Here is a 23,525-nt window from a genome sequence, read left to right as displayed (position 1 = left end):
CACCTCAGCTCTCTATTTTAATTGTGGGAAAAAGAACTCTGTCCGAGAGTGTGGTCTACGCCAACACTCCCATGAGTCTATCTCTCTCCTCCCCATATGAAAAGACACCTCTGCCCCCTTGTTTTGAGGAGAGATATAGATACATGGGAGTGCTGGTGTAGGCTACACTCCTGGGTAGAAAACAGTTTCCCTTTAATTGTTTATAAACAAGGGGAGAGGATTCTCTGAGCAAGCGGTATAGAGGAACGCACCAATGAGGTGCGATGGAATGATTTCTTACATAAGAGGGCAGCGAGGTCATTTCACGTGAAGAGGACAGAGATAGAGAAAGAAGGGATGCTAGTTTTCCCTCGCTCCCCTGGGGGTTCAGAGAACCTTTTCCCGTAAACAACAATCCAAAAGGTGTTGTCTCCAACAAGGTGCCTCCTTACCAATTTCACATGATTCCATCCCCCTCCCCTTTCCACTGGTCCTACGGACACTATGTATCAAGATTATATGATCAAATGAAAGTTAAGAAACAAAGTAAGCCAATTCATTACATAATATCAGACCACAAAAAAGGTCAAGATTGGTATGAAATTGATTGAGTAACGACTGGATTATAAAAAGTCTTAATGGAACTAATCACTTCAATGACTTGGTAATTTACAACATTTTCAGATTCCTCATGATCCTGAACTATATTGGATGGGGAGTTTCTGGTCTCCTCATCCCTTCCCCAAAAGCTTCCAAAAGCAAACTCTCCTTGTCGACACAAATCTCCCAAAACCTTCTCAATTTCTGAAAGGGTGCACTCACAACTTTGATCAGAATTGAAAGGAATCCCTCTTGCCTGAATTGTCAAAAGATCTCTTTGAATTCTCACCATTTCACTTATGTATGAAAATCTATCTCTGCTCCCCATGGTGGCCTTCTCTCCCTTCTTTCTCTTTCCAAGTGTCTTGAGAGCAAATCTTTTAGACATTACCAGCAGTTTGTATGGAAGTCTGAGCAAAAGAAAGACAATGATCTGAAGGATCAAACAGGGGCAACAACAAGATATGACAATACACTCTGCAGCAAGCATGTTTGAATCCTCCATGTCACTGGAATTGTTTGTTGGAGCATAGAGGAGAGATATTGATAGTGAGGAAGATGGTTAATAGATCGAAGTTGTTTCTTTATTAATAAGAGGAATAAGTACTTTATCCTCTTTAGGAGGAATTGGAAACGGTGAAGCAAGAACAATCTGTTGCAAAGCTAGACGGTTGGTATGATGACTTGTACTATTGCATTACCTGAAATCTGTCTTTAAAGTTAACAAATATAATATTATAAGTGCTCATAATTGGAGTCCATGGAGTCCATTCCGTTTATAATAAAAAATATTTCATTGGCCTTCTTTGAATTATAATTTTATTTAGCGAAAAAGATTGTCACAACGTCGTCAGTGTAAGTATGAAGATTTCTGTCCATGTTCTCTCACATCCCACCGTGGATCCCACACACACTCTCTCTCCTCATTAAAATCTAACCCCTATTCGATGATCGATTTTCCATTCCTCTGGTGGAAAATTGGACTCCACCATCACTTCTCCCACCCCTATCCCAAAAACAGGAGACGGGGAAGGGGTGGGGAATTTTTATCCTATGCAGTTAGTGCATGATGTAATATTGCATCGTATGGCGACTGTAGAGGCCATATGCATCATATGGGGTCCGTTGTACCACATGACCTCTATTGCGTCGCACGATGCAGTACTGCACCATGCAGTTATAGGAGAGGATAACGATTCAATGGGTGGGAGGGAGGATTTATATCATCTACGATTCTCTGATCGGTGCGATTCCCTAGTGCCTCAACAAGAGGGGGGTGAGACCCACCCGGGGCACCTGACCGAACACTCAACCTGGGTGGGATCCACCCTCCTCTTGTGAGAGGCACTAGGGAACCACGGGGAGGCAATCGAAATAGCTTTTGGATTCTAAGGAAAGATTTCTTTTCTTAAGTATTGTGCTCAACCTCAGTCTATTACTCTCCCAACCTTATGAAAATGACCCTCATGTCCCACCCTCTCCATTGGGCACAACTGCTAGTTCTAGGAAAGCCAGCTGCCTGTCCAACCCCTTCCATTATTGAAATAGCTTTTGGGTTCCAAGGAAGGAAAGAAATCTGTCTCATTAATTATTATTATTTTTTTGTTTTTTGGGAAGTGGTCCTCTATCGAGGAGCAAAACCTACATCAACATTTTCTCTCTCTCTCCTTCCCAAACAAAAGGTGGAGATGTCTGTTTACAGGGAGAGACAGATAGACTCATGAGAGTGTTGAGAGAGATTACACTCCAAATAAAATTCTTTTTCTTTTGTTTTTTTTTTTTTTTTTTTTTTTTTTTTTTCGATAAAGCAGAAATATCTGTTCTCTTTATTTAGCTTTTGGATTCCAAGGAAAGATTTCTGCTCTAAATTATTATTGAAACCCACTCTCAACTCTCGCTTTCCTTACATAACTTGAAGACTTTATGAGTGTACGTAATAAGTTGATTCCAGAAAAAGCTTACTCTTCAAGTCTCTCTCTCTGTCTCTCTCTCTCTCTCTCTCTCTCTCTCTCATGCTGAGAAGAGACTTTACTGGTTAAGAAGTTGTAAATCATCACTGTTTGCAAGACACAGGTTGAGAAGCATAACTAGAAAGCAATTTAGAAAGCCTAGCATTACTAAGAGTAAGAGGGCCATGAAAATGATTACTTTCTTCATCTTCTTCCTCATGTCGTCTTCTTCCTCTTGACAATAGGCCATGCATCTTCAACCCATTCTCAAGTTCAATAACTTCATCTAATCTCTTCACAACTCTATCAAAACACAAGTATCTTCCACAAGCTCCAAATTCATCCATAGCTTCATAAACATCAACATGTGCCTTTGCAGCAGTGTTTACATCCACAGTTGCTAACATTCCTCGTTCTAACATCACCTGTCCTCCTGCACATCATCAATCATCACCAATAATTAGTCTTGTTTCATGTACTTCAATTCGATCTCCTCATGAATTACAGCAGTAGACATATGGCTTTTTTTCTTTTAACCTTTAAGATAACGTAGAGAAGCTTCAATGTGAGCGTTTGGAAAGGTGGGAGCCATGAGAAGGCCAGGGCAAAGAGTGACAAGATTAACTTTCATTTCTTTGGACTTCCTCCAAGCAATCTTCTCTGCTCTCGTCTTACCCAAGGCAAGCCATAGCTGCTCAACAAAACAAATGAAAATCAGCTTCACTTACAATACAATAACAAACTACCATTCTTCACGGATTGTCTAGATCTACAAGATAAGAAATTAATTACAAAACAAGTAGATTTGATCTCGTAAATCAAGAAAACTCTCCCCCACCCCCCCCTCCCCCCAAAAAAAAAAAAAAAAAAATTTTGGGAGGAGGGGAGAGAAGGGTAGGGGTTTATGAACACTAGACTATCTTCCCAAGTCATCAAAAGCACAGATTATATAGTGCAAATTAATTTATTGATAACAAACCTTGTTGTCTCGGCAAAACTCTTCGTCGCTCCAACAACTCTCGTTGATGATTTCGCCGGCAACATTGCCTTGCCAAATAGAAGCAAGTAGAGATGAAGTAAAGATGCATCGCTTCACACATGCAGCTCTCCCACAAGCCTCAATAACATTCTTTGCTGCCTCTGTCTCCAAAAAAGCCATTGTTTCCTGCAAAATTAATCAAGCAAAGAAACATATTCGGATCTGTCAATTTTGGATCTTGCCCTATCTATCCCATGGTCAGAATTGCCACATCATCTTGCCACATGAGAGAAAACAGTGGACTTCTCAGATAAACTTATCAAGCAATTAGTAGATATTTGGGTGAGTCCACCTTATAAAGTACCTCACTCTAGGATCAGATCTTTTTGGTCAAATTTCAACAAAAAATTAGCAAATTATATGGATCAAAATGAATAAAAAGCTTTAGTAAAACTACTTAAATGCCCTTAGACTTGTATCATTACATAATTAGAGGTTTGTAGCAAGGTTGTAATTTTGAGCAACTCTGTATCATGTTTTGACCATATTGCAAACTTGTATTGGGCTGAAACTTTAATTACTAGTATGATAGTAGTATGATCCTCTATAACATTTCACATGCTACAATCAATTGGTCAACTTTGATCAATATTTGAAAGGTTGGAGAGAAAAAAAATCCAAAATAAGGTAGATCATATAATTGAACTAATTTGGCATTGAAATTTGATAGATCATCATTTGAATTGCCACACTAGACATCTAACCAATGGTTTGAGTCATGAAGATCAACTAATACTTGTGGCTTAAATATCACATAGTCGAAATTTTAAAATATGGGAAAAGATCCTTGCCTCATAAGGGTGCCAATTTAAAACCAAAATCAAACTGATTGTTTAAAACTGAATGGAATCAGCCATATTAAATCGGTTTTGTTTTTATTTCAAAGTTTTGACATCTTTCATTGGTTTCAGTTTTATGATTGAAACTGTCAAACCAAACCGAATTACTCATTTTCAAACCGAATAAGGAATTGAATAAATCATTTTTTAAATGTTTTAATTAACGTGGATGATAAATTTTATTTCATTATAATGTTCGAAAAAATAAATTAGTGGATTATGACTCTAACAAACAAGGGTTTTTTTATTGTAAGACGTAAAAAGTTTGCCCAAACAACTAAAATAGGGCCCAAACCAAATACAAACCGAGGTCAAAATCGAATAATGAACTAAACCAAAATTGAACCGTGTCAGTTCGGTTATGGTTTAGAAACACATGCTCTTATTCAGTTTTGGTTTCTACATGTTGTATATTGAACCGAATCAAAACTGGACCGAAAAATCGAATCCGAACCAATTGACACCTTTACTAGCCAAGCTGCATGGAGCCCATGGTTTGAGGTATCGGATTGGATCGGATCGGTATCGGCCGAGACCAATCCCAATACCGATCCGATTCGATCCAGCTGTACGGACGGGTAAAAATGTAAAAAAAAAATAAAAAATAGATTTTTTTTTAATAAAAAAACAGGAACAAAAGTATCATATTTGCCCGAGTTTGGGCGATCTCGATCCATATCGCGGTATCGGCTGATTCGATCCCGGTCTGATCCGATCCAGCCTATACCAAGATCACGAACCATCAAACCTGTGCTCGGACACAGCAATGTGTGAAATTACCATCTCACCCTTGTGAAATAAAAAAACAAATCCATGTTGATGCCCCTATGTATTCTCATTGAACTCCGTACTGATGCACGGGTCATATGACCAAGCAGCAAATGGACATATATGAGAAAATAAAGTTTTTCTTTTTTGGGCAAAAGAGTGGTATGCCATCCATGTGCGGATTCGGATTCTTTCGCATCCTTTCTTACAAAAAAAAATGTAATACCCACTCTCTCTCTCTCAATTTTTATCTTCTCGTGTTACTGTACGATGCAGGGCGGCGGCTGCAAAGAACATGTGCACCATATGGGGTCAACTGTACCACATGGCCTTTGCAGCATCGACAGTAACAGGAGAGGACAACGATCCCTCTGTGTACTCGGAAAAGGAGTGATGGTGTAATAACATTGTGAGGGTCACAGTATGACTAACCGAATAACCGGAGACACCGCGAGGATCAAAAGAAGAGGAAGTGTGGAAAACGGCATAACAACCAGTGAATGCCCTGCAAAGACTATCAACATCTCCCAACTTAGCCACCACCATGCTCTCCAATCCCACCACCTCCTCCATCCTTCCTTTCAACTTCATCATCATCTCCTCCACTTCCACTGTCAAAACCATTAACCCGAAACTACTTTTTAAAATCCAATCTTATTTCATTTTCAAGAAATCCAAAGTAGTCCAAGAGAGAGAGAGAGAGAGAGAGAGACCTGGGTTTTGTAGAGCGAGTCGAACGAGGTAGCCACGAGCCAAGAGATGGTTGAGTATGTGAGAGCCCAAATAGAAATTCCCACCGGTAAGACAAACCAGCTTCCTCTCATTCCCCTTCCTATTGCACCACCCTAAAGCATTGAAGCTTCCTCCCCATGGATTAATCGCTTTTTCACAAATCTCAGATGAATAATAAGAAGGTATTATTAATGGTGTTGCCTGGGCGGGCTTTGATACCACCACCACCTTCATCTCCCCTCTGCAACTCTCCATCCTCCTCCGCCACTTCTCTCACTACTCTCGCTCGCTTTCGATCTCTCACCTCAATTTCAGCGAAAACGAATTATAAAGCTAATAATTAAGAAGCACAGATTTTGAACACGGGAAGAGAATATGAATCGTATGTGTTAGGTTTGAAATGTAGATAGAAACGTGGTTTCCAGACTGCCATTCCTTTCATTTTCTTTGAATAATAAGTACACACCTCTACACTTGCATTGTATCCTTGCATTTCCCTTTATCAAAATCATCATAACCGTCAGATCTGCATCTGATCGTTCCTTTGATCATTCAATTTGGCTTCCCTTTCATATATTATTCTATTCTACTATTAATATTCTACTATTCTTAGAAAGGTTTGTTTTCTCTACCTTACAAAACCACCTAATTATATTAATTAGTTCATTTATTGAAATTTCATTTTCCTTCTCCCATCAAGAGAGAGAGAGAGAGAGAGAGAGAGAGAGAGGGAGCTGCTGGAATCTAAATTGCCACGTAAGTGGAGACGCATTGGGCTCCTCTATAACATGATAGGGAGTATAGCACACATCCAACTTCCCACAGTGCTTAGGCATGCAGCCCAATACCCCACCTGTGTGTTGGGCTATGTGCCCAAACATTGCAAAGCATTGAATGGTGCACTACATTCTTTGTCGTGTTACAAAGGAGTCAAATCCAAGTGGAGAGACCTACACACCACAAACTAAGTATTGAGCAAGAGAGAGAGTCCGAGCTAGATCCGATTTAGACTCTCCGAAGCTTTAAGTCTGATAATCCAAAAAACAGCAATGATAATTGAAAACTGAGTAAGTAATTGGGTGAGAATAATAAATATGTTTAAGCCTCCCGTTATCTTGTACAGTACCCTTATATTATCTTTGTAAGATGTATGGCGATTATGCAAGGAGATATCAAGTTTTGATGGATGGATGGATGACAACAGTATTCACCTCAATCTTCCATTTTGATTGGACTTTAAGCCATGTGTCAATCAACCATAAGTGGATAATTATTATGCATATCACTAGTTAGTTGAGGATTCTAAATCAGTTGGAGTCAATCTTATCCTACCACAGTTCATCATGACAAGTAAAGGTTTCATTGGCTCAAGAAATAGGGAATGAAGCATGCAAGACTGAAAGAGATAGAAAGAGCATTTGAAGTAGCTGAGGGCACAAAATGGAGTTTTATTAAAAATTCTGAATTATAATGGTGAATGGGAAAAGGGCCATTACAAGCACATCCGTGTAAACATTTAAAAAAAATATATTTTATTACAGGATAATATGCAACCGGATGCCTCGAATCAACCTGGTTGTAAGATTTTCAAAGTTCCAAGACCCAGCACTCAATTTGGCTGGGTCCAAGGCCAAAACATTTGTATTTAGATCCTTTCCACATTTACACAAAAAGAAGAAGAAAAAAATTTACAGAGGATATGCAAGCACCTCGTTGTCCCTGAAGCTCCTCTTGGCTATCTCTGAACAGCTGTGAACTTGAATACTCAATCTCTGTCTCTACAATCCATATTCTCGGCTCGTTCCATCTCCTTGGCTCCTCCCATATTCTCTGCTTGTCCCATCGTCTTGGCTCCTCCCATATTCTCGGCTTCTCCAGCTATTTTCACTTAAGAAACTTGAACTGTAGTCTTGACTGCCAAATGCCATCCTCTGAAACATTCTTATTTCTGCAGATTGTTGTGCAGAATCAAAGACTTCGCTTTTGCCTGGTCTCATTCCATTTGATAGATCTGCAGAGTCTCCTACACAGTCTAAAGCACGAACCACCTGAGGGAAAAGAAAAAATTAACTCTTGAACCATTTCAGTTTCTTCTACCCAAAGTAAGGCAAACAAACACTTCAATGCAAGGTTTCGAGTCCACTTATCAATTGTATTAATTACCTGCCCCATTCGAGGTCTCTTCAAAGCTGAATGACGGACGCATGCTGCAGCCGCCTCAATCATCCGGAACATCTCCTGTACTACATAGTTTTTTTCGAGCCTTGGGTCTGCCAACCCTTCAAAGTCTTGACTATTAAGTGCTTGACTAAGCAATGGCCGAGCCTGAAAAATAACTCTACATTTTAGTTAAAAAACACTAAAGGTTAACATGTTCCTAGCAATTCCACCACATTTTGTGGCTGGAGGTATTTTTGCAGCATTCTCTGAAAATTTTGGAAAGCACAGAGATGTCCAGATGAGATTTATGAAAAAAACAAATGAAAGAAATAAGACATACATGATCGACTTTTGATCAACCCTATCAAGTGCTGGTCAGGAACATGATTTCATTTGAGAACTTGATAAAAGAATGCTCACCTCTCTAAGTCACTCGTTTTATCATTATTATTTTTTTTGGGGTGGGTGGGTTGAAGCTTTGAAGCTGGGTAATCAAGTGTAGTGATTAGGCGTCACAGTAAGTGATAAGAATGTGCTTTGAATTGAACCCAGCTCGTGATCAACAACCTGCTTTACCAACTCAGCATGTTGTCATCCTTGGGGATAATCTTTCAATTAAAGCTAATCAAAAATAAGTTTGGCCAGTTAGAAGTGAATTCAACACCAAAATCCTCCTTCAAGGCTGCTAAACCACCACATATTCTAGCCCCCTCACCACATATTAAGCATCAACGAGTTCATATCATGTTCTAAGGTTACATACAATAAAGTTTTGGAGGCAATTTCCCTTCACCCACGGTGAAGAATTTTTTCGCTGATGGGTCTGGGTGTCAGCATTGGGAATAGTGGGGAGGGTATTATCGGTTTTTTACAGTACAGAAGCAGAGTAATTAGGACCCTAGATGAGTGTACTTTTCCTTCTCCAACGGTAGAAGAAAACTCTCCCACAGTTTTCTTGCCCTATCCAAAGTCTTGTTTCAAAAAATAAGGAAAGAATTGGTCATACATACTCCACTATAAGGTTATTTACCTACCCCAAACAACTGACTCGGTCTTCCCTTACAAGTATATTTTGATGGTTATTCTTTTGCTAGCACACATAAGTATAAGACTCTATTCTAGCCCTCTCACCACATATTAAGCATCAATGAGTTCAATATCATGTTCAAAGGTTACAAACAATAAAGTTTTGGAGGCAATTTCCCTTCACCCACAGTGAAGAATTTTTTTCACTGATGGGTCTGGGTGTCTTGGGATGGGCATTGGGAATAGTGGGGAGGGCATTATCGACTTCGTACAATACGGAAGTAGAGTAATTAGGACCCTAGATGAGTGTACTCTCCTTCACCAACGGTAGAAGAAAACTCTCCCACAGTTTTCTTGCCCTATCCAAAGTCTTGTTTCAAAAAAGAAGGAAAGAATTGGTCATACATACTCAACTATAAGGTTTTTTATCTACCTCAAACAACTGACTCGGTCTTCCCTCACAAGTACAATACGGAAGCAGAGTAATTAGGACCCTAGATGAGTGTACTCTCCTTCACCAATGGTAGAAGAAAACTCTCCCACAGTTTTCTTGCCCTATCCAAAGTCTTGTTTCAAAAAATAAGGAAAGAATTGGTCATACATACTCCACTATAAGGTTATTTACCTACCCCAAACAACTGACTCGGTCTTCCCTTACAAGTATATTTTGATGGTTATTCTTTTGCTAGCACACATAAGTATAAGACTCTATTCTAGCCCTCTCACCACATATTAAGCATCAATGAGTTCAATATCATGTTCAAAGGTTACAAACAATAAAGTTTTGGAGGCATTCCTTCACCCACAAAGTGAAGAATTTTTTTCAATCGATGGGTCCGGTGTCTTGGGATGGGCATTGGGAATAGTGGGGAGGGCATTATCGACTTCGTACAATACGGAAGTAGAGTAATTAGGACCCTAGATGAGTGTACTCTCCTTCACCAATGGTAGAAGAAAACTCTCCCACAGTTTTCTTGCCCTATCCAAAGTCTTGTTTCAAAAATAAGGAAAGAATTGGTCATACATACTCAACACCTCAAACAACTGACTCGGTCTTCCCTCACAAGTACAATACGGAAGCAGAGTAATTAGGACCCTAGATGAGTGTACTCTCCTTCACCAATGGTAGAAGAAAACTCTCCCACAGTTTTCTTGCCCTATCCAAAGTCTTGTTTCAAAAAATAAGGAAAGAATTGGTCATACATACTCAACACCTCAAACAACTGACTCGGTCTTCCCTCACAAGTATATTTTGATGGTTATTCTTTTGCTAGCACACATAAGTATAAGACTTTATTTAGGTTGTTATTCTTTTAAAAGAATCAATAGTAGACAGACAGTACTAAATCCTAGCAAATGTGGGCTGTAATGATGATCGAGTCCTCCAGGATTTTATAGTAATAATTATAATAAACATAACCAATCAACACTTCAAGATGGAACCAATTAATTGTGTGGTCAAGTTGTCCAATTGTCCATTTTTTCTCACATAAATTTAAGACAAAAGGAAAGTCCACCAACTGAAAACTTTGATATGACATGTAAAGAAGAGTAGTTAGTACATCCTGTCAATTCATTATTACAGTCTTTCCCTGAGACTTCGTTTTCTGCTTTATAACACTAACACTAAGAGTTGGATGAAAGTGGTGCAATAGGGCCGGGCTGGGATTTTTAAACCCCAACCGAACCCTAGTTCACCTTAACTCAGCCCAGCCCAGCCATTATTGGGCCGGATTGGCCCTGGCAGCCCCTATGTATGATGTATAATTATATATTATATATTTACATATGCAATATTTATAATGGAAAAATTCTGGCTGGAACCAAAGTTGGTGAAAAAGAAGTTGAAACCTTACTTTTTTGCCTTTTTGGATAACATCCTTCTTCTTCAACGAAGGTAAAATCCTGTCACTTCATATCAATTTATATGGGCTGATGTTCTCTGTGCCGCAGCACAGCCTGTGCCCAGACACATGGGCCTGCCATTTCAGGGGGCAGGGTGGTAATTTTGCCCACCCCCATGTGTCTGGGCACAGCCTGCGCCCCCGGCACAGAGAATATTTGGCCAATTTAATTTATATATATTTATGGATACAGGGTCAGGCCAGGCTCAAATTAAGGCCTCAGCCTAGGCCCAGCCCAGCTAGAACCTGGAAATCTCAGCCGTGGTCCAGAGGCCCAATCCAGACCCTGTCAGGCTCAAGGTGGGCCTGGGCAGACTCACCGGGCCAACCTTGCACACCTAGGATGAATATTGGCAGAGTGCAGATTAATTCTCAATCAAACCTGTCCTTATTCTTTTCCTCTTTCTCTGGTGACTATAGTTTTTCTACCCAAAAAAAAAGTGACTATAGTTTGGGCCTTCTAACCCTCTGTTTGAAATGTATGTTCTAATGGGATTCTCCCAATCTAGATATATATGTAATCATTATATCTTCAATGCCCTTAAGCAAGTGCGCAATTTTAATTTCATTGGTAATTTTTGCCATAAAAAATGAGAAAATTCAGTCTATTTTGCCGAATATTTTTTAAATGACGTATATTTTTCAAAAAAATATCACTGGACAAGTGGAATTCTCCTAAGAATTTTCAGAAAATATTTAACTTGACATTACTCTCTCTCTCTGCTCAGAATAACACACCACATCCATTTATGCGAGTGTGTGTTCATATGTACTATCATAAAATAGCTGAAAAAATCAAGAACAGAATTTTTTTTCTTTTTTCACGTGTTCAAGGACAGAATAGTAGTGTAACTTTGAACCAGAATCCTTAATGTGGTTCTCACATTGGACATTAGGATTTATTACTTTATTAACAAAAATAAATTTCCAGGATCACAGGAAAGTAGGAACCAGATTAGAGAGATTTCAAACATCAGAACATCAGATTGTCAGATCTGGCCAATATGCTGGTAGACGGGTCTATTTAATAAGGTGAACAGAATATTAAAATCTGAGAACAATCCAAGGGTAAGATTCTAAGTTATAAGAAAATCCTACCGAGGACAGGACACTCTAAGAACAAAACCGGAACTCAAAGTGTAGAAGAGTTTGGTCTCGGGTAGGACTTAGGAGTCCTGAAATTGAACTAGAAAACAGAATTCTAGGACTGAAACTAAATTAAAACAAGAGAGAAATATGAAGAAAAGTATATACAATAAATGGTCAGGAATCACAACCTGATCTGCAAGGCCTTGGAATCACCACCTAGGGTTCCTGGAATCACTATAGGGGAGCCTACTGAGTCACCACAGCAGGTAGCATTCTGAATCACCACAGAACCAAATGGCTGAAAGAGAAATTTGTTACTCAAATTCGTGTGCAAGGCTATGGCCTCTTACAAACTTATATAAAAGACTCAAAACATGAATCAAACTAAACCTCAAACACCTCCAGGCTCCAGCAAATAGCTTACCTTGGAGGTAGTCTACTGCTACTAAAACTCAGCCTAAAATAATGAAAACTAACTTAAAACAAGGTTGGACTCATAGAGACCTAATCCAAACCTAACTAAAATACCTTAATAGCGATTAAAATAAAGAAATAGACTCTAGCTAGACTAACTAATAAAGTACATCTCGAATTCCTCCCTCCTACCCATATTTTCAGCTCATTAAAGTGGCCTATTATTATAAAAACTCATTTGACCAAAGGACCAATAAAAATAGAACCCAACCCAAGACTTTCTTCCACTAAAATAAGCCCATTCATGTGATTATCTACATTAATTCTCCCGAGTCCGAAAAAAAACTAGACCGCGAGCTTTGCAGTGACAAGGGGTTGCCAGTATGTGACTAGCACTCTTAACCAGTCCCAAACAAAAATTTGATGATGTAAGGACATTAGGAATAAAGTCCTCAATCTTGAGAGCTTTTGGGTCGAAGAAGAGGCAATAACACGAATACTATCTCTTCAAGAACAGCATATTGGATCTTTGACAGTTTATTATGGAATGTTCTTGACTTTCATTCCCGTTCTTGGCCTTCCTTCCACCGCTACTTCAACCTTGTTTGCAGTAGTATTCTCATTGTACTCTTCCACAGCAGAATTTTCTATGCGGCATGCGCTGGCCTTCTTTCTTAGAATAATCAAGTACTACCTCTTTGCCGTCGCATGTCACTATGACTTATTTATCTGCATACTCGAACTCAGACTGACGTTCTTCTACCTTTGATCGTACAAATTTGAGCTCAGCGATGATTTGGGAATTAATTCCGATATCCTCCCTCCTTGCTGATTTATGGTCTTAACTGAATTAGTTGGTTTCCTTAATCTTTTTGATACATAATCATTCAGTTCTCTGACCATCTCAAACAACTGATTGATGGAATTTTAAAGATTGACCATGTTAGGGTTCCTTGATTTGCTACTGGCCATGGCTCTGATATCAATTGATGTGGTTCTAAGTAATCTAGGACATTAGAGTTTAGAAACCAATAGAAATTTCTAGAATCGCAGGAAAGTAGGAATCAAATTTGTGAGTTTTCAAATATCAGAACATCAGAATGTCCGACCTGACCAATATGCTAGTCGAAGGGTCTCTTTAATAAGGTTAACAGAATATTAAAATCTGAGAAAAATCCAAGGGTCAGATTCTAAGTTATGAGAAAATCCAACTGAGGATAGGACAGACGAACAGAACCAGAACTTGAAGTTTAGAAGAGTTTGGTCTAAGGTAGGAATCCTAAAATCGAACCAGAAAACAGAATACTAGGACTGAAACTAAATTACAACAGAGAATAGAAATAAAGAAAAAAAAATACAAAATATATGATTAGGAATCACCACATGATCTACAGGGCTGGAATCAACACCGCTACCCAACCTTGGAATCACTGCCATGGAGTCTACTGAATCACCATATCAGGGAGCATTCTGAATCACCAAAGAACTAAAGCGCCGAAAGCAAAACTCATGACTCAAAGTTGTGTGCAGGGCTATAGCCCCTTACAAACTTACATAAAAGACTCAAAACAAGAATCAAACTTAAGACTAAAACTCCTCTAGCCAACAGCTTACCTTGGAGGTAGTCTACTGTTACCAAAACTCAGTCTAAAATAATGGAAATAAGAAGGCTAACCCCCAAGTAGGATCTCTATTACAAGCAAAACAGAACATTTAACACTAATCTCAGCAACAATGCATAAAACAATCCCCTAACAGTAGGTGGACAATAGAATATATCAACCCCACAACTCTAAAAAATATTAGCGAAGGAGTTAGAGTGATCCCATCCAAAGAGAAAATCAACTTATCAACCAGCAGCCATATTGGGACTATCACAGGTCATGAACAAGACCAATCAACCAGAAAATAACAAACTTGGAACAATAGATACAAGTATTGGATGGGCCTTATCTCCCAATCGAGTAGTGGTCTTATAGGGAGGAAGAATTCCCAAAATCTTAGCCCAAGTTAATGGCTAGATGCTGAGATATCAGCATGTCACAGAAATAGAAACTGGAACTCCAAAATTAGTAACTTAACTGAGATGGGCCAACCTAACTGTTAGATCAGCACCAAACTAGTGGCAAATGGAGGGTACGATTTATACGAAGCATAGTTGTCAAGGCAGTGGATGGGTGGGGGGAAAATCAAGACACCAGAAAGGCGACTAGGCATAGGCTCCCTTCGAGCAAAAGAATCCCAGACGCCTAGGCAATGCCTTGACAACTATACTATGAAGTGTTGAGTGAACCCTCAAAATATAGACAGCAACTGATGGTTGGATCTGAAGCTCTGAACTTGAAGTTGCTGAAGTAGAAACTTAGTTCAGTAGAGCTGTAAGTATCATCCTTCAGTCCTCAACTAGAATCGATGAGGGAACAATGTTATAGTGATCAGCGGCGGCCAAGACACCTTCGATTGAGTTTCAGTAATGAAGAGAACTCTCAGAACAGGAAAATAGAAACAGAGAATCGATTGGAGGGGAAAGGAACAAAGGATAGGATAATGGTTCAAGTCTCTCACTCTCACCCAACTGCATCTCACAGATTTTGGTCGAAACCAGCAGAACCAACTTTTATTCAAATCGTGGGGTGAACTCCTCAAAGTTCAGTACATATAATGTGGCTATTGCCAAGTGTAAAAAAAGAAATAACAGAAAACAGGAAGTCCCTCACAAGGCCAATATTGGGACTTGTAAGCAAGAAATCTAATAACACTTAACTTCCTAGTTTGTAAACACAAAAATAGAAAGCACTTTAAACAAAATCACAGAATAAATCTCAGCTAATCCATCCCCCCACAATCTGGCTTTAAATGAACCAGAAAACACCCAAACGAAAGACTGGCCAAGCCTAAGGCAGGTTGCCCCAAAGGCCCACAAGCCTGGTCCACTTAAGAAGAGTCATGGACCTGACCCCTTAGGTTCCTGAGGCTCTATTTCTGGCCCAGGAACCTGTTTACATCAGGAAAGCAGCTTAAAACAAGTCTGGACTCATACAGACACAATCCAGCCTTTATAAAAAACCTCAATAACAATTAAAATAAAGAAATAGACTCTAGCTAGACTAACTAATAAAGTAAATCCCGTATTCATCACTCCTACCCAAATTTTAGGCCCATTAAAGTGGCCTATAACAATAAAAACCCATTGGACCAAAGGCCCAAACATGTATAGAACCCAACCTAAGATTTATTTCCACTAAAATAAGCCATGGTTGCTGTCAATTTCTTAATTCTAATACCTTGTTAAATAATTTAATTGACCAACCTCAATACGGATACAATCTGATCCTAAAGCTTCTCCCCATCTTCATCTTTTTCATGGTACTTTAAGTTCAAACAGCCTGATTCTACAAAACAACCTACAGTTTGAAGTTTCTCAACAAGCATGGGTTCCTATTTACATCTTTGCCACTAAACCCAGGTCCTTGTTGGCTCTGTTAAGCTCAACAATTACATCATATTCTTAGTATGTTATAAAGGCTAAACAGGATATCCACTGATCCAAGGCTACAAAAGTCAACAAAAGAATATAGCTAATACCACTTAAACTACAAGACGTCAATTGAAACAGATTAAGAAAACCTTAAAGCACTTTAGAACAATCCTCACCAACTCATCATCAGAATATTTCTAATTAGACTTCAGAAGTCTATGAAGTCCTAAATTTATCATTCCTAGATATACCATTTCCCAACCTGCCCGAGCTTCGGAACAAAACATACATAAGAATTGTATTTTACTCAGTTTATCTCCAATTCCTCCCCCCCCCCCTCCCCATTCTCAGCATCAGCTTTCCTGTGAGAACTTTATATTCATCACTGGGCTTTCTTTGCAGCCTCTCCGCGAAGCGGAGGTAAGGCTGTGTTCATTATGACCCTCCCCAGACCCCGCAGTAGCGGGATCCTCGTGCACTGGATAAGCCCTTTTTTAATGGTGTTTCTTTTGTAGAATACAACAACAACAACAACAACAAACTCAGCCTTATCCCAACTTAATGGGGTTGGCTACATGGATCCAGACAAAACAAAATAGAAAAAAAACAGAGTTATACTATAGAAACAAAAGGTGAAGAAAAGATGGGTGAAGAGATATGGGCAAAGTGATGCGAAATGACAAAAGGAAAAAAGACAAATGGACGATGGGAAATAAATAGAAAGATGAAGGATAGTAAGAGGAAAGAGGCACAGCCCAACACATCAGGATAATCTCAACTAAATGGGGTCTGCGACATGGATCCTTGCCCTCCAATAGGCTCTGTCCGAGGTCATACTTGGGACCAGACTCAGACTATGCATGTTCTTCCTCACCACTTCTCCTATGGTCAGAATATATTCATTAATATCATGATATATCACGATGGGAAATAAATAGAAAGATGAAGGATAGTAAGAGGAAAGAGGCACAGCCCAACACATCAGGATAAACTCAGCTAAATGGGGTCTGCGACATGGATCCTTGCCCTCCAATAGGCTCTGTCCAAGGTCATAGTTGGGACCAGACTTAGACTATGCATGTTCTTCCTCACCACTTCTCCTATGGTCAGAATATATTCATTAATATCATGATATTCAGATAATCCCCTATTTATCACAAAATCAATGGTCTGAAAAAAAATTTCAATGCCAACCCCATCTAATAGCTCCATGCTTGATATTGATAAAGGCGAATCCACTTTATTTGATTATTTATTGGGAAAATTATACTAAATTAAAATTCATTTCCTCTTTAAAACTATTAAAAATAGCACAAAGTCAAGCACCATCAACAGCCCTAATGTCAACACAGAAACAAAACAAATGTACAGTCAAAAGTGGAGAACACTTGGGTCAACAAGCTATTGCAGAATCAGTGTTATTATATGGCACAAACCAAACCAAATAAAAAAGAGGGGGAATAGAATGGAGGATGCAGCGGGAAGGGGTGGAAGGAAAAAACTGGCTATGGTAATGTGGCTATGGTAATGTCACAATAAAATTTTACAGAAGCCCGAAAATCGTAATTAGTGCATAGTACAAATCATGCACGTGTTTATGTCCTCAGTAACATAAAATATCACCACACAAAAAATTAAAATCAGCAAGAAAACTACAAGTAGAAATTAACTGTATCAATGTGCACACTTATTGAACTTACCCACTCAACCAAACTCTCATCTCCTAATGGCTGAGATGCATCCACAGGCTTGCGGCCAGTAATTAGTTCTAAAAGCACGACTCCAAAAGAGTAAACATCCGACTTCTCGGTCAACTTGCCACTTGATGCATACTCTGGAGCCATGTATCTGAAATCCATCCGACGTCATTTGTGAGATGATTATAAACAATTGTAAGAAATGCATATATACATGCATTGGGGGCTCCGCAAGCAAGGCTTGGCTAAATGGCCTTATCATTTTATTTACATAGAGGGCTGATGTTTCCATATCCACCTAAGATAGACAAGGCACCTTCTCAGATTGGTTGCATGTCAAATTTCATGGTCCATCTCAACCGCAAGGATATCCTTATCAGCCACGAAAGCTTTCAAATTCTGACTTTTCAACCACATATGTACATAGTTATGTGGACAGCACTACAACACGCGGACAAAGTTTGAATACCAGCTTTATTGGCATGGCACCCAAAAATGTGGACATGTCGTGCACATCCTCTTCACTTGGCTGGTAGAATTCAGCCCAACACGTGGTTTGCCACATGGAAGAATAAAGCTTCAAAAATGTTCAAAGTCAGTATTTTGAAAATAGTTCAATAGCTGAACCAGAAGGGGGGAACTCCAATCCATCGTAGCCATACAGAAGTGTTGGTCCACAAATTTTGACTGCAAGCAACCAATCCAGATGATATCACACCTATCCAATGGTCAAAATAGCCACACCATCGTCCATCGACTCAAGTGGCTCAAATCAAATGGCCAATCAGATGATCAAACATTATCTTTGTGCAAGATATCCTTCACAAACTAGTTAATGCCCATAGAAAAATCCAGACTAACTTTTAAACTACATTCAGAAATAGTAATGATTGCCTACCCAAAGGTTCCCATGACACGTGTTGTTACATGTGTGTTTGTGTCAAGAGCTAACTTTGCAAGCCCAAAATCCGAAACCTACAGCATAGGCAGAAAGAGGGTAAGAGGAAGTGAATTATGAGAAACACCAGCAACTAGAAAGAGGAAGCTCAAGAAACATCATTTCAAAAGAACTAGTCATACCTGAGCTTCAAAGTTGTTATCCAGAAGAATATTCGAAGACTTAATATCCCTATGAATAATCCGGGGATGACCTGATAAAAAGATTAAAATAGAAAAAATAAATAAATGTTAGTAAAAACCACAACCACTACTGTAAGAAATTAATGTGTTGCAAACATGTGCCATAAACAGGTCAATGAAGCAACCTCTGTTCTATATTTTTAAGATTTACCTTATGGTAAAAGTTTAATTGAGCCATGCAATCCCTTGTGGAATCCATGGACCACACACCTAGCGATGCCATGTTAAAGGGTGATGTGGCAATCCCAACTGTTTGATGCTAGGGAATGGTCTGGATTGGCCACAAGTCAAATTTCCAACTCAAATTCAATTACATACCCTCCCATATATTGGGATGCACTCTCATAGTAGCACCCTCTCAGTGGTTTTGGATCTTTCAATAGTTAATTTGTCACTTGGCCAGCTACTTTTGGGCTGAAACTTGACATATGAGCGAGCGAGCAACCTTGGGGTCTACCTGTCGACAGAATTTCAGCCCACAACCTGCCATGTAGCACAACTAGGTTTATCACCCATGGATTCCATAGTGGCTGTCCATGAAACCCACTCCCATATTTTATACAAAACTTCCATAAATGTACAATGCTTTTATGATCATATTTTAATAATAATCTCAAGTGTCATGTCTTGCTGCTATGTTGCTATGCCTTTTACTAACACAATCAAACTAATATCGAACTTAAAAACAAATAGGCTTTGGGTTTGAGAAAGAAAGCATCATGGGAAACAATGACAAGGATTTAGACCCAGGTGTGACATTAGGTTGTCTCAATATAACCAGAACAAAAAAAGTAATGCAAATTAGGAAAAGAATTAAACTACAATTAGATTTATCTAGAGGTATAAGGAATCTCTCCTAGGAGATTCAAAGGAATCCAAAGAAACAAGAAATGGTATCGCGAGGTGGTGGCGGTGCTTAAGGAGAGTGGTGGGAGTGAAAAGGTGAATCGCAAGGCGGAAGAGTGGGAGATGGGCCGCTGGCAGCGAACAGGAGAGGCGTCAAGGTGATGGAGGTGGCAGAGGCATAAGTACTACTAGGGCAGTATTCCCAAGACTGATTCCCGCTCTGATACCATGATGAAACTGATTTGGGAGAATAATTGCTTGTGTCCCAAGGGATCACAGCCAAGTTCTATTTATAATAAAAGAGGAAAGAACAAAATTACAAGTATACCCTTGGGACTTAACACACTTACAAGAATACCCAATTTACCCAAATTACAACATAGTACTTAATAAAGTAAATTATACATAGAATGATAAGAAAATAAGCACAATAGACCTAAACATGTCATGATTAGACTCCTGCTTTGACTCAAACTCCATATAAAATGAATCATATCACTGACTGAAATCAAGTAAGAATTTTGCACAACTCTACCAATGACATTGGATTCACAAATCTTGGGTTTTATGTAGGTAGATAAAAAAAAACCTGTCAAATGTAACCAAACATAATAATCATTCTAAAATAAAATAAAGGCAACTAAAGGCTGAAATATGACGAATAGAAAATATGAAATAAAACCAAATATTAACAAACACCACACAAAATACAAAACCGGTTTTTTCAAAACTAATTTTTCCTTTTTGAGCCAGAAAAGGACAAATAATTAAAATAAACACCAACCAGTAAACTCTTCAAATAATCTAGATTCTAGACAACCCCTATCTGAGGCTTCAACATTGTCCAGTCCACCAGACCCAATTTTGGGTTCATTTGGCCCCACTTTTTTGTATAAAGACTAATGACAATGTCATAGTTGACATATCTGGACCTCCTGGGTTGTTTCTGAATTTAGTAACATATAGCAGACGGCTAGACCCAAGCATCGGGATATCTAGGCTAAGTCTATTTACTGTCTGACCATAAACATCCAGGGCACAGTGCAGTGGAAGGTTCAAATAATAATAACGAAATGCAAACAAAAGAAAGGTCATTTACAGTCTTCATGGAGATATGCTATTCCACGAGCTGAACCTGCAGCAACCCTAACCCTGGTTGCCCAGTCCATAACTGGCCTGCCTTGCCCTACAAAATTCACAATAAAAAAGTGAACAACAGCTATGCCAATGATAACAGAACAAGTCAATTTGTGGATAACTAAAAGATTTATCTTACCATGAAGATGGAAGTAAAGGGTGTTGTTTGGGACATAGTCGTAAACGAGTAACCTCTGATGCTGTGCTATGCAGTATCCCACCAGTGAAACCAAATGTCGGTGGTGCACACGGCTAATAATCTCGACTTCAGCTCTAAACTCACGCTCTCCTTGTGCACCACCCACCTTCAGCTGTTTTACAGCCACCTCTCGTCCATCTGGTAGACATCCTTTGTACACAGAACCAAATCCACCTTCACCCAACAGATTTTGCAGCGAGAACCCATTTGTGATCTCTTCTAGTTCTTCATATGTGAAACATGACTTTGAATTCCCTAAGCCACCCGACTCTGATGATGAATGCATAAAATTACTGCCAGAGCCACTTCCCAGCAGAGGAGCTGGAGAATTGGTCTTGATAAAGGATGAATCTGAAGAAGGAGATGCAACCCTTGTCAACTCCCTTTCAATGACTCCAAACTCATAAAGATTTATTCAAATAAAGTTGGCAAACTTAATCAAGTAGGTGGAACACTATATCATCCATTTGACACTGAGCTCCTTTTTTGGGGGGTGGGATGGAGGGATAAATTAAGACTTTAATGTTTATGCCCAGTCGGACATGCAATGGATGTGCATAATGCTGGGGAATGTGATAATAACATCAGTCCTTGGAAGAGCAATTCACACAATGGTACCACAATTTCAAGCCTCACAAGAGAAGGGTCTCTAATTTCATGGCACCATTCAATTATCTCACAGAGAAAGGTCCAATAACAAACAAACCAGGATAATAAAGTCCCAATTTTTTAAGTTTTCGTATATTAACAACTCAAAAGATCCATATCGTTTAAAATGAACAATTGACTGTTAAGGAATTCATTACCTGATTGCTGGGAAGAGTTGTACGGTGAAGGCATAACATAGACACCATTGTAAGCGGATGCCTTTCTCTTTCGTTTCCTCCACAAACACACAGCCAAAAAAATGAGACCAACCGTTACAACGCTTGCTATAAGAGCAATTGCCACCACCGTACCAGTGTGCCCTCCACTGGAGGCGGAGTTAGCACTTGTATTATTTGTGTCTGGACTAAAATTGGTACTCCCAGGTGTAGGTGTTGGAACCACAGATGAGGGTGGTGATGGATTTGATGGAACTTTAGACACGGGTGGTGTTGTAACTGGTGGGGTTCCCCCACTTGATGAGGGTGGTGATGTCACTGGTGGAGCTGCATTACTTGATGGGGGTGGTGTTAGAATTACTGGAGTTCCACCAGTCGATGAATTACTTGGAGGAGGAGAAGCAGCAGGGGGAGAAGAAGATTTGGGAGGTGATTGAGGTGGCGGTGCCCCCGTTTGATGTTTCGGAGGCGGCGGTGATGGTGAGCTTGGAGGAGGAGCTCGATGTGAACCAGATGGGGGAGGTGAAGTACGGCTAGGAGAGGGTGTCGAAGAATTGACCGGTGGCGGCGGAGGTGAATTGGAGACCGGAGGAGTGACATCCGCAGGCGGAGGAGGAGAAGGTGAGATTGTTTGAGGGGGAGGGGGCGATGAAGCAGGCGGCACAACGGAAACTGACGGAGGAGGAGAACTAGTCGATGGTGGCGGTGGCGATAACACCGGAGACGGCGGCGGAGACACCACAGGTGGTGGAGGGGCAGGAATAGAAGATGGTGGCGAAGCCACAGGTGGTGGAGGTGAGGGATTAGCTGTAGATTGCGGTGGTGGAGTTGACATAGAAACCGGAGGAGGCGAGGTTTGAGGAGGTGGCGTTGATGGGTTAGTAGGGGTTGCTGTTGATGGTGCCGGTGGATCCGCAGTGGCATTCGGCTTAGGCGTCGCACTTGGTGAAGCAGTCGTTGAAGTGGAAGATGAAGGTGGACTAGAGGTTAACTCCGATGGTGGTGGACTTGCAGTCGAAGAAGTCTCTGGTGGAGGGCTAGAAGTCGTAGCCTCTGGTGGAGAACTAGCAGGCAAAGAAGGAGAACTTGGTGACGGAGACGACATCTTCGGCAAATTTCTCAGCAATCCCCTAAATCTGGTGATCCAAATCTAAAACTCCCATTCAAGTAAGAAAATAAGAGCAGCGCCAAATCTCCAAGCTTTCCGCAACCGCGTAAAACCTTCCATATCTTTTGCGCCGCCAGAAACCCAAATTTTTAACCGTGATGAGAAGATCAAGAACGATTCTTTTACACACCTCTATAAGTGGCAGACTTGCAGAACCCAAAAATCTATACGAACGTTAACCAAAAATTAACAGAAGAAAAAAAAAATCCAGATGCACAGAATCCTTCCTAGTTCAAAAAATGGCAACCAATTGAGTATCCAGAGTAAAGCCCAGTTGATAATATCAGAACCCAGATCACCAAAATTCCTGAGCAAAATCAATGTGACCAAAAATCAGTCCAAATCCCAATTTTTAATATAAACTCAGACTCAGTCTCCCAATACTTCGATGAGCAAATGCAGTATAACGAGATCACCAAGAATGGAAGAAAAGGACAAAAAAGAATATATTCGAAAATGCTTTAAAAGCCAAAATCCTATCTACTTCTCTACAACTTCGAACTTCTTCAGCGGTTGATGCAGAAAGGAAGTTTTAGA

At 39.8% G+C, this 23,525-nt stretch overlaps 3 protein-coding genes across 3 annotated transcripts; all 3 read right to left on the bottom strand.

Moving 5' to 3' along the window:
* Window positions 1-565: 565 nt before the first annotated feature.
* Window positions 566-1,154, bottom strand: LOC122665671. Its single transcript, XM_043861820.1, has one exon. It carries the CDS (start codon window positions 1,082-1,084, stop codon window positions 566-568), a length of 519 nt encoding a protein of 172 aa, XP_043717755.1. The 5' UTR covers window positions 1,085-1,154.
* A 1,478-nt stretch (window positions 1,155-2,632) lies between these two features.
* Window positions 2,633-5,798, bottom strand: LOC122665670 (cinnamoyl-CoA reductase-like SNL6). The gene is made up of 4 exons (XM_043861819.1): window positions 5,607-5,798; window positions 3,508-3,693; window positions 3,066-3,219; window positions 2,633-2,961 (listed from the first exon to the last, which is right to left on the bottom strand). The coding sequence occupies exons 1-4, from the start codon at window positions 5,796-5,798 to the stop codon at window positions 2,633-2,635; spliced, it is 861 nt and encodes a 286-aa protein (XP_043717754.1).
* Window positions 5,799-7,454: 1,656 nt separating this feature from the next.
* Window positions 7,455-23,114, bottom strand: LOC122664370 (proline-rich receptor-like protein kinase PERK8). Its single transcript, XM_043860163.1, has 9 exons — window positions 22,164-23,114; window positions 21,803-22,061; window positions 20,937-21,347; window positions 20,760-20,846; window positions 18,755-18,825; window positions 18,573-18,649; window positions 17,678-17,825; window positions 8,070-8,231; window positions 7,455-7,954 (listed from the first exon to the last, which is right to left on the bottom strand). Exons 1-9 carry the CDS (start codon window positions 22,923-22,925, stop codon window positions 7,685-7,687), a joined length of 2,247 nt encoding a protein of 748 aa, XP_043716098.1. The 5' UTR covers window positions 22,926-23,114; the 3' UTR covers window positions 7,455-7,684.
* Window positions 23,115-23,525: the final 411 nt, after the last annotated feature.

The sequence above is a fragment of the Telopea speciosissima genome, chromosome 6 (assembly GCF_018873765.1).
Source record: "Telopea speciosissima isolate NSW1024214 ecotype Mountain lineage chromosome 6, Tspe_v1, whole genome shotgun sequence".
NCBI classification, from domain to species: domain Eukaryota; kingdom Viridiplantae; phylum Streptophyta; class Magnoliopsida; order Proteales; family Proteaceae; genus Telopea; species Telopea speciosissima.
This window is presented reverse-complemented; position numbering and strand designations above follow the sequence as displayed.

Coding starts and splice junctions, on each gene's coding strand:
- LOC122665670 (XM_043861819.1), bottom strand. CDS start 5,798: ATGGTTTTGACAGTGGAAGTGGAGGAGATGATGATGAAGTTGAAAGGA. Junction 3,694..5,606: donor GCGGTGTCTCCGGTTATTCG/GTTAGTCATACT, acceptor TTAATTTTGCAG/GAAACAATGGCTTTTTTGGA. Junction 3,220..3,507: donor AGTTTTGCCGAGACAACAAG/GTTTGTTATCAA, acceptor TTTGTTGAGCAG/CTATGGCTTGCCTTGGGTAA.
- LOC122664370 (XM_043860163.1), bottom strand. CDS start 22,925: ATGTCGTCTCCGTCACCAAGTTCTCCTTCTTTGCCTGCTAGTTCTCCA. Junction 21,348..21,802: donor CAACTCTTCCCAGCAATCAG/GTAATGAATTCC, acceptor CTCCTTCTTCAG/ATTCATCCTTTATCAAGACC. Junction 7,955..8,069: donor AGAGACCTCGAATGGGGCAG/GTAATTAATACA, acceptor CTTTTCCCTCAG/GTGGTTCGTGCTTTAGACTG.
- LOC122665671 (XM_043861820.1), bottom strand. CDS start 1,084: ATGGAGGATTCAAACATGCTTGCTGCAGAGTGTATTGTCATATCTTGT.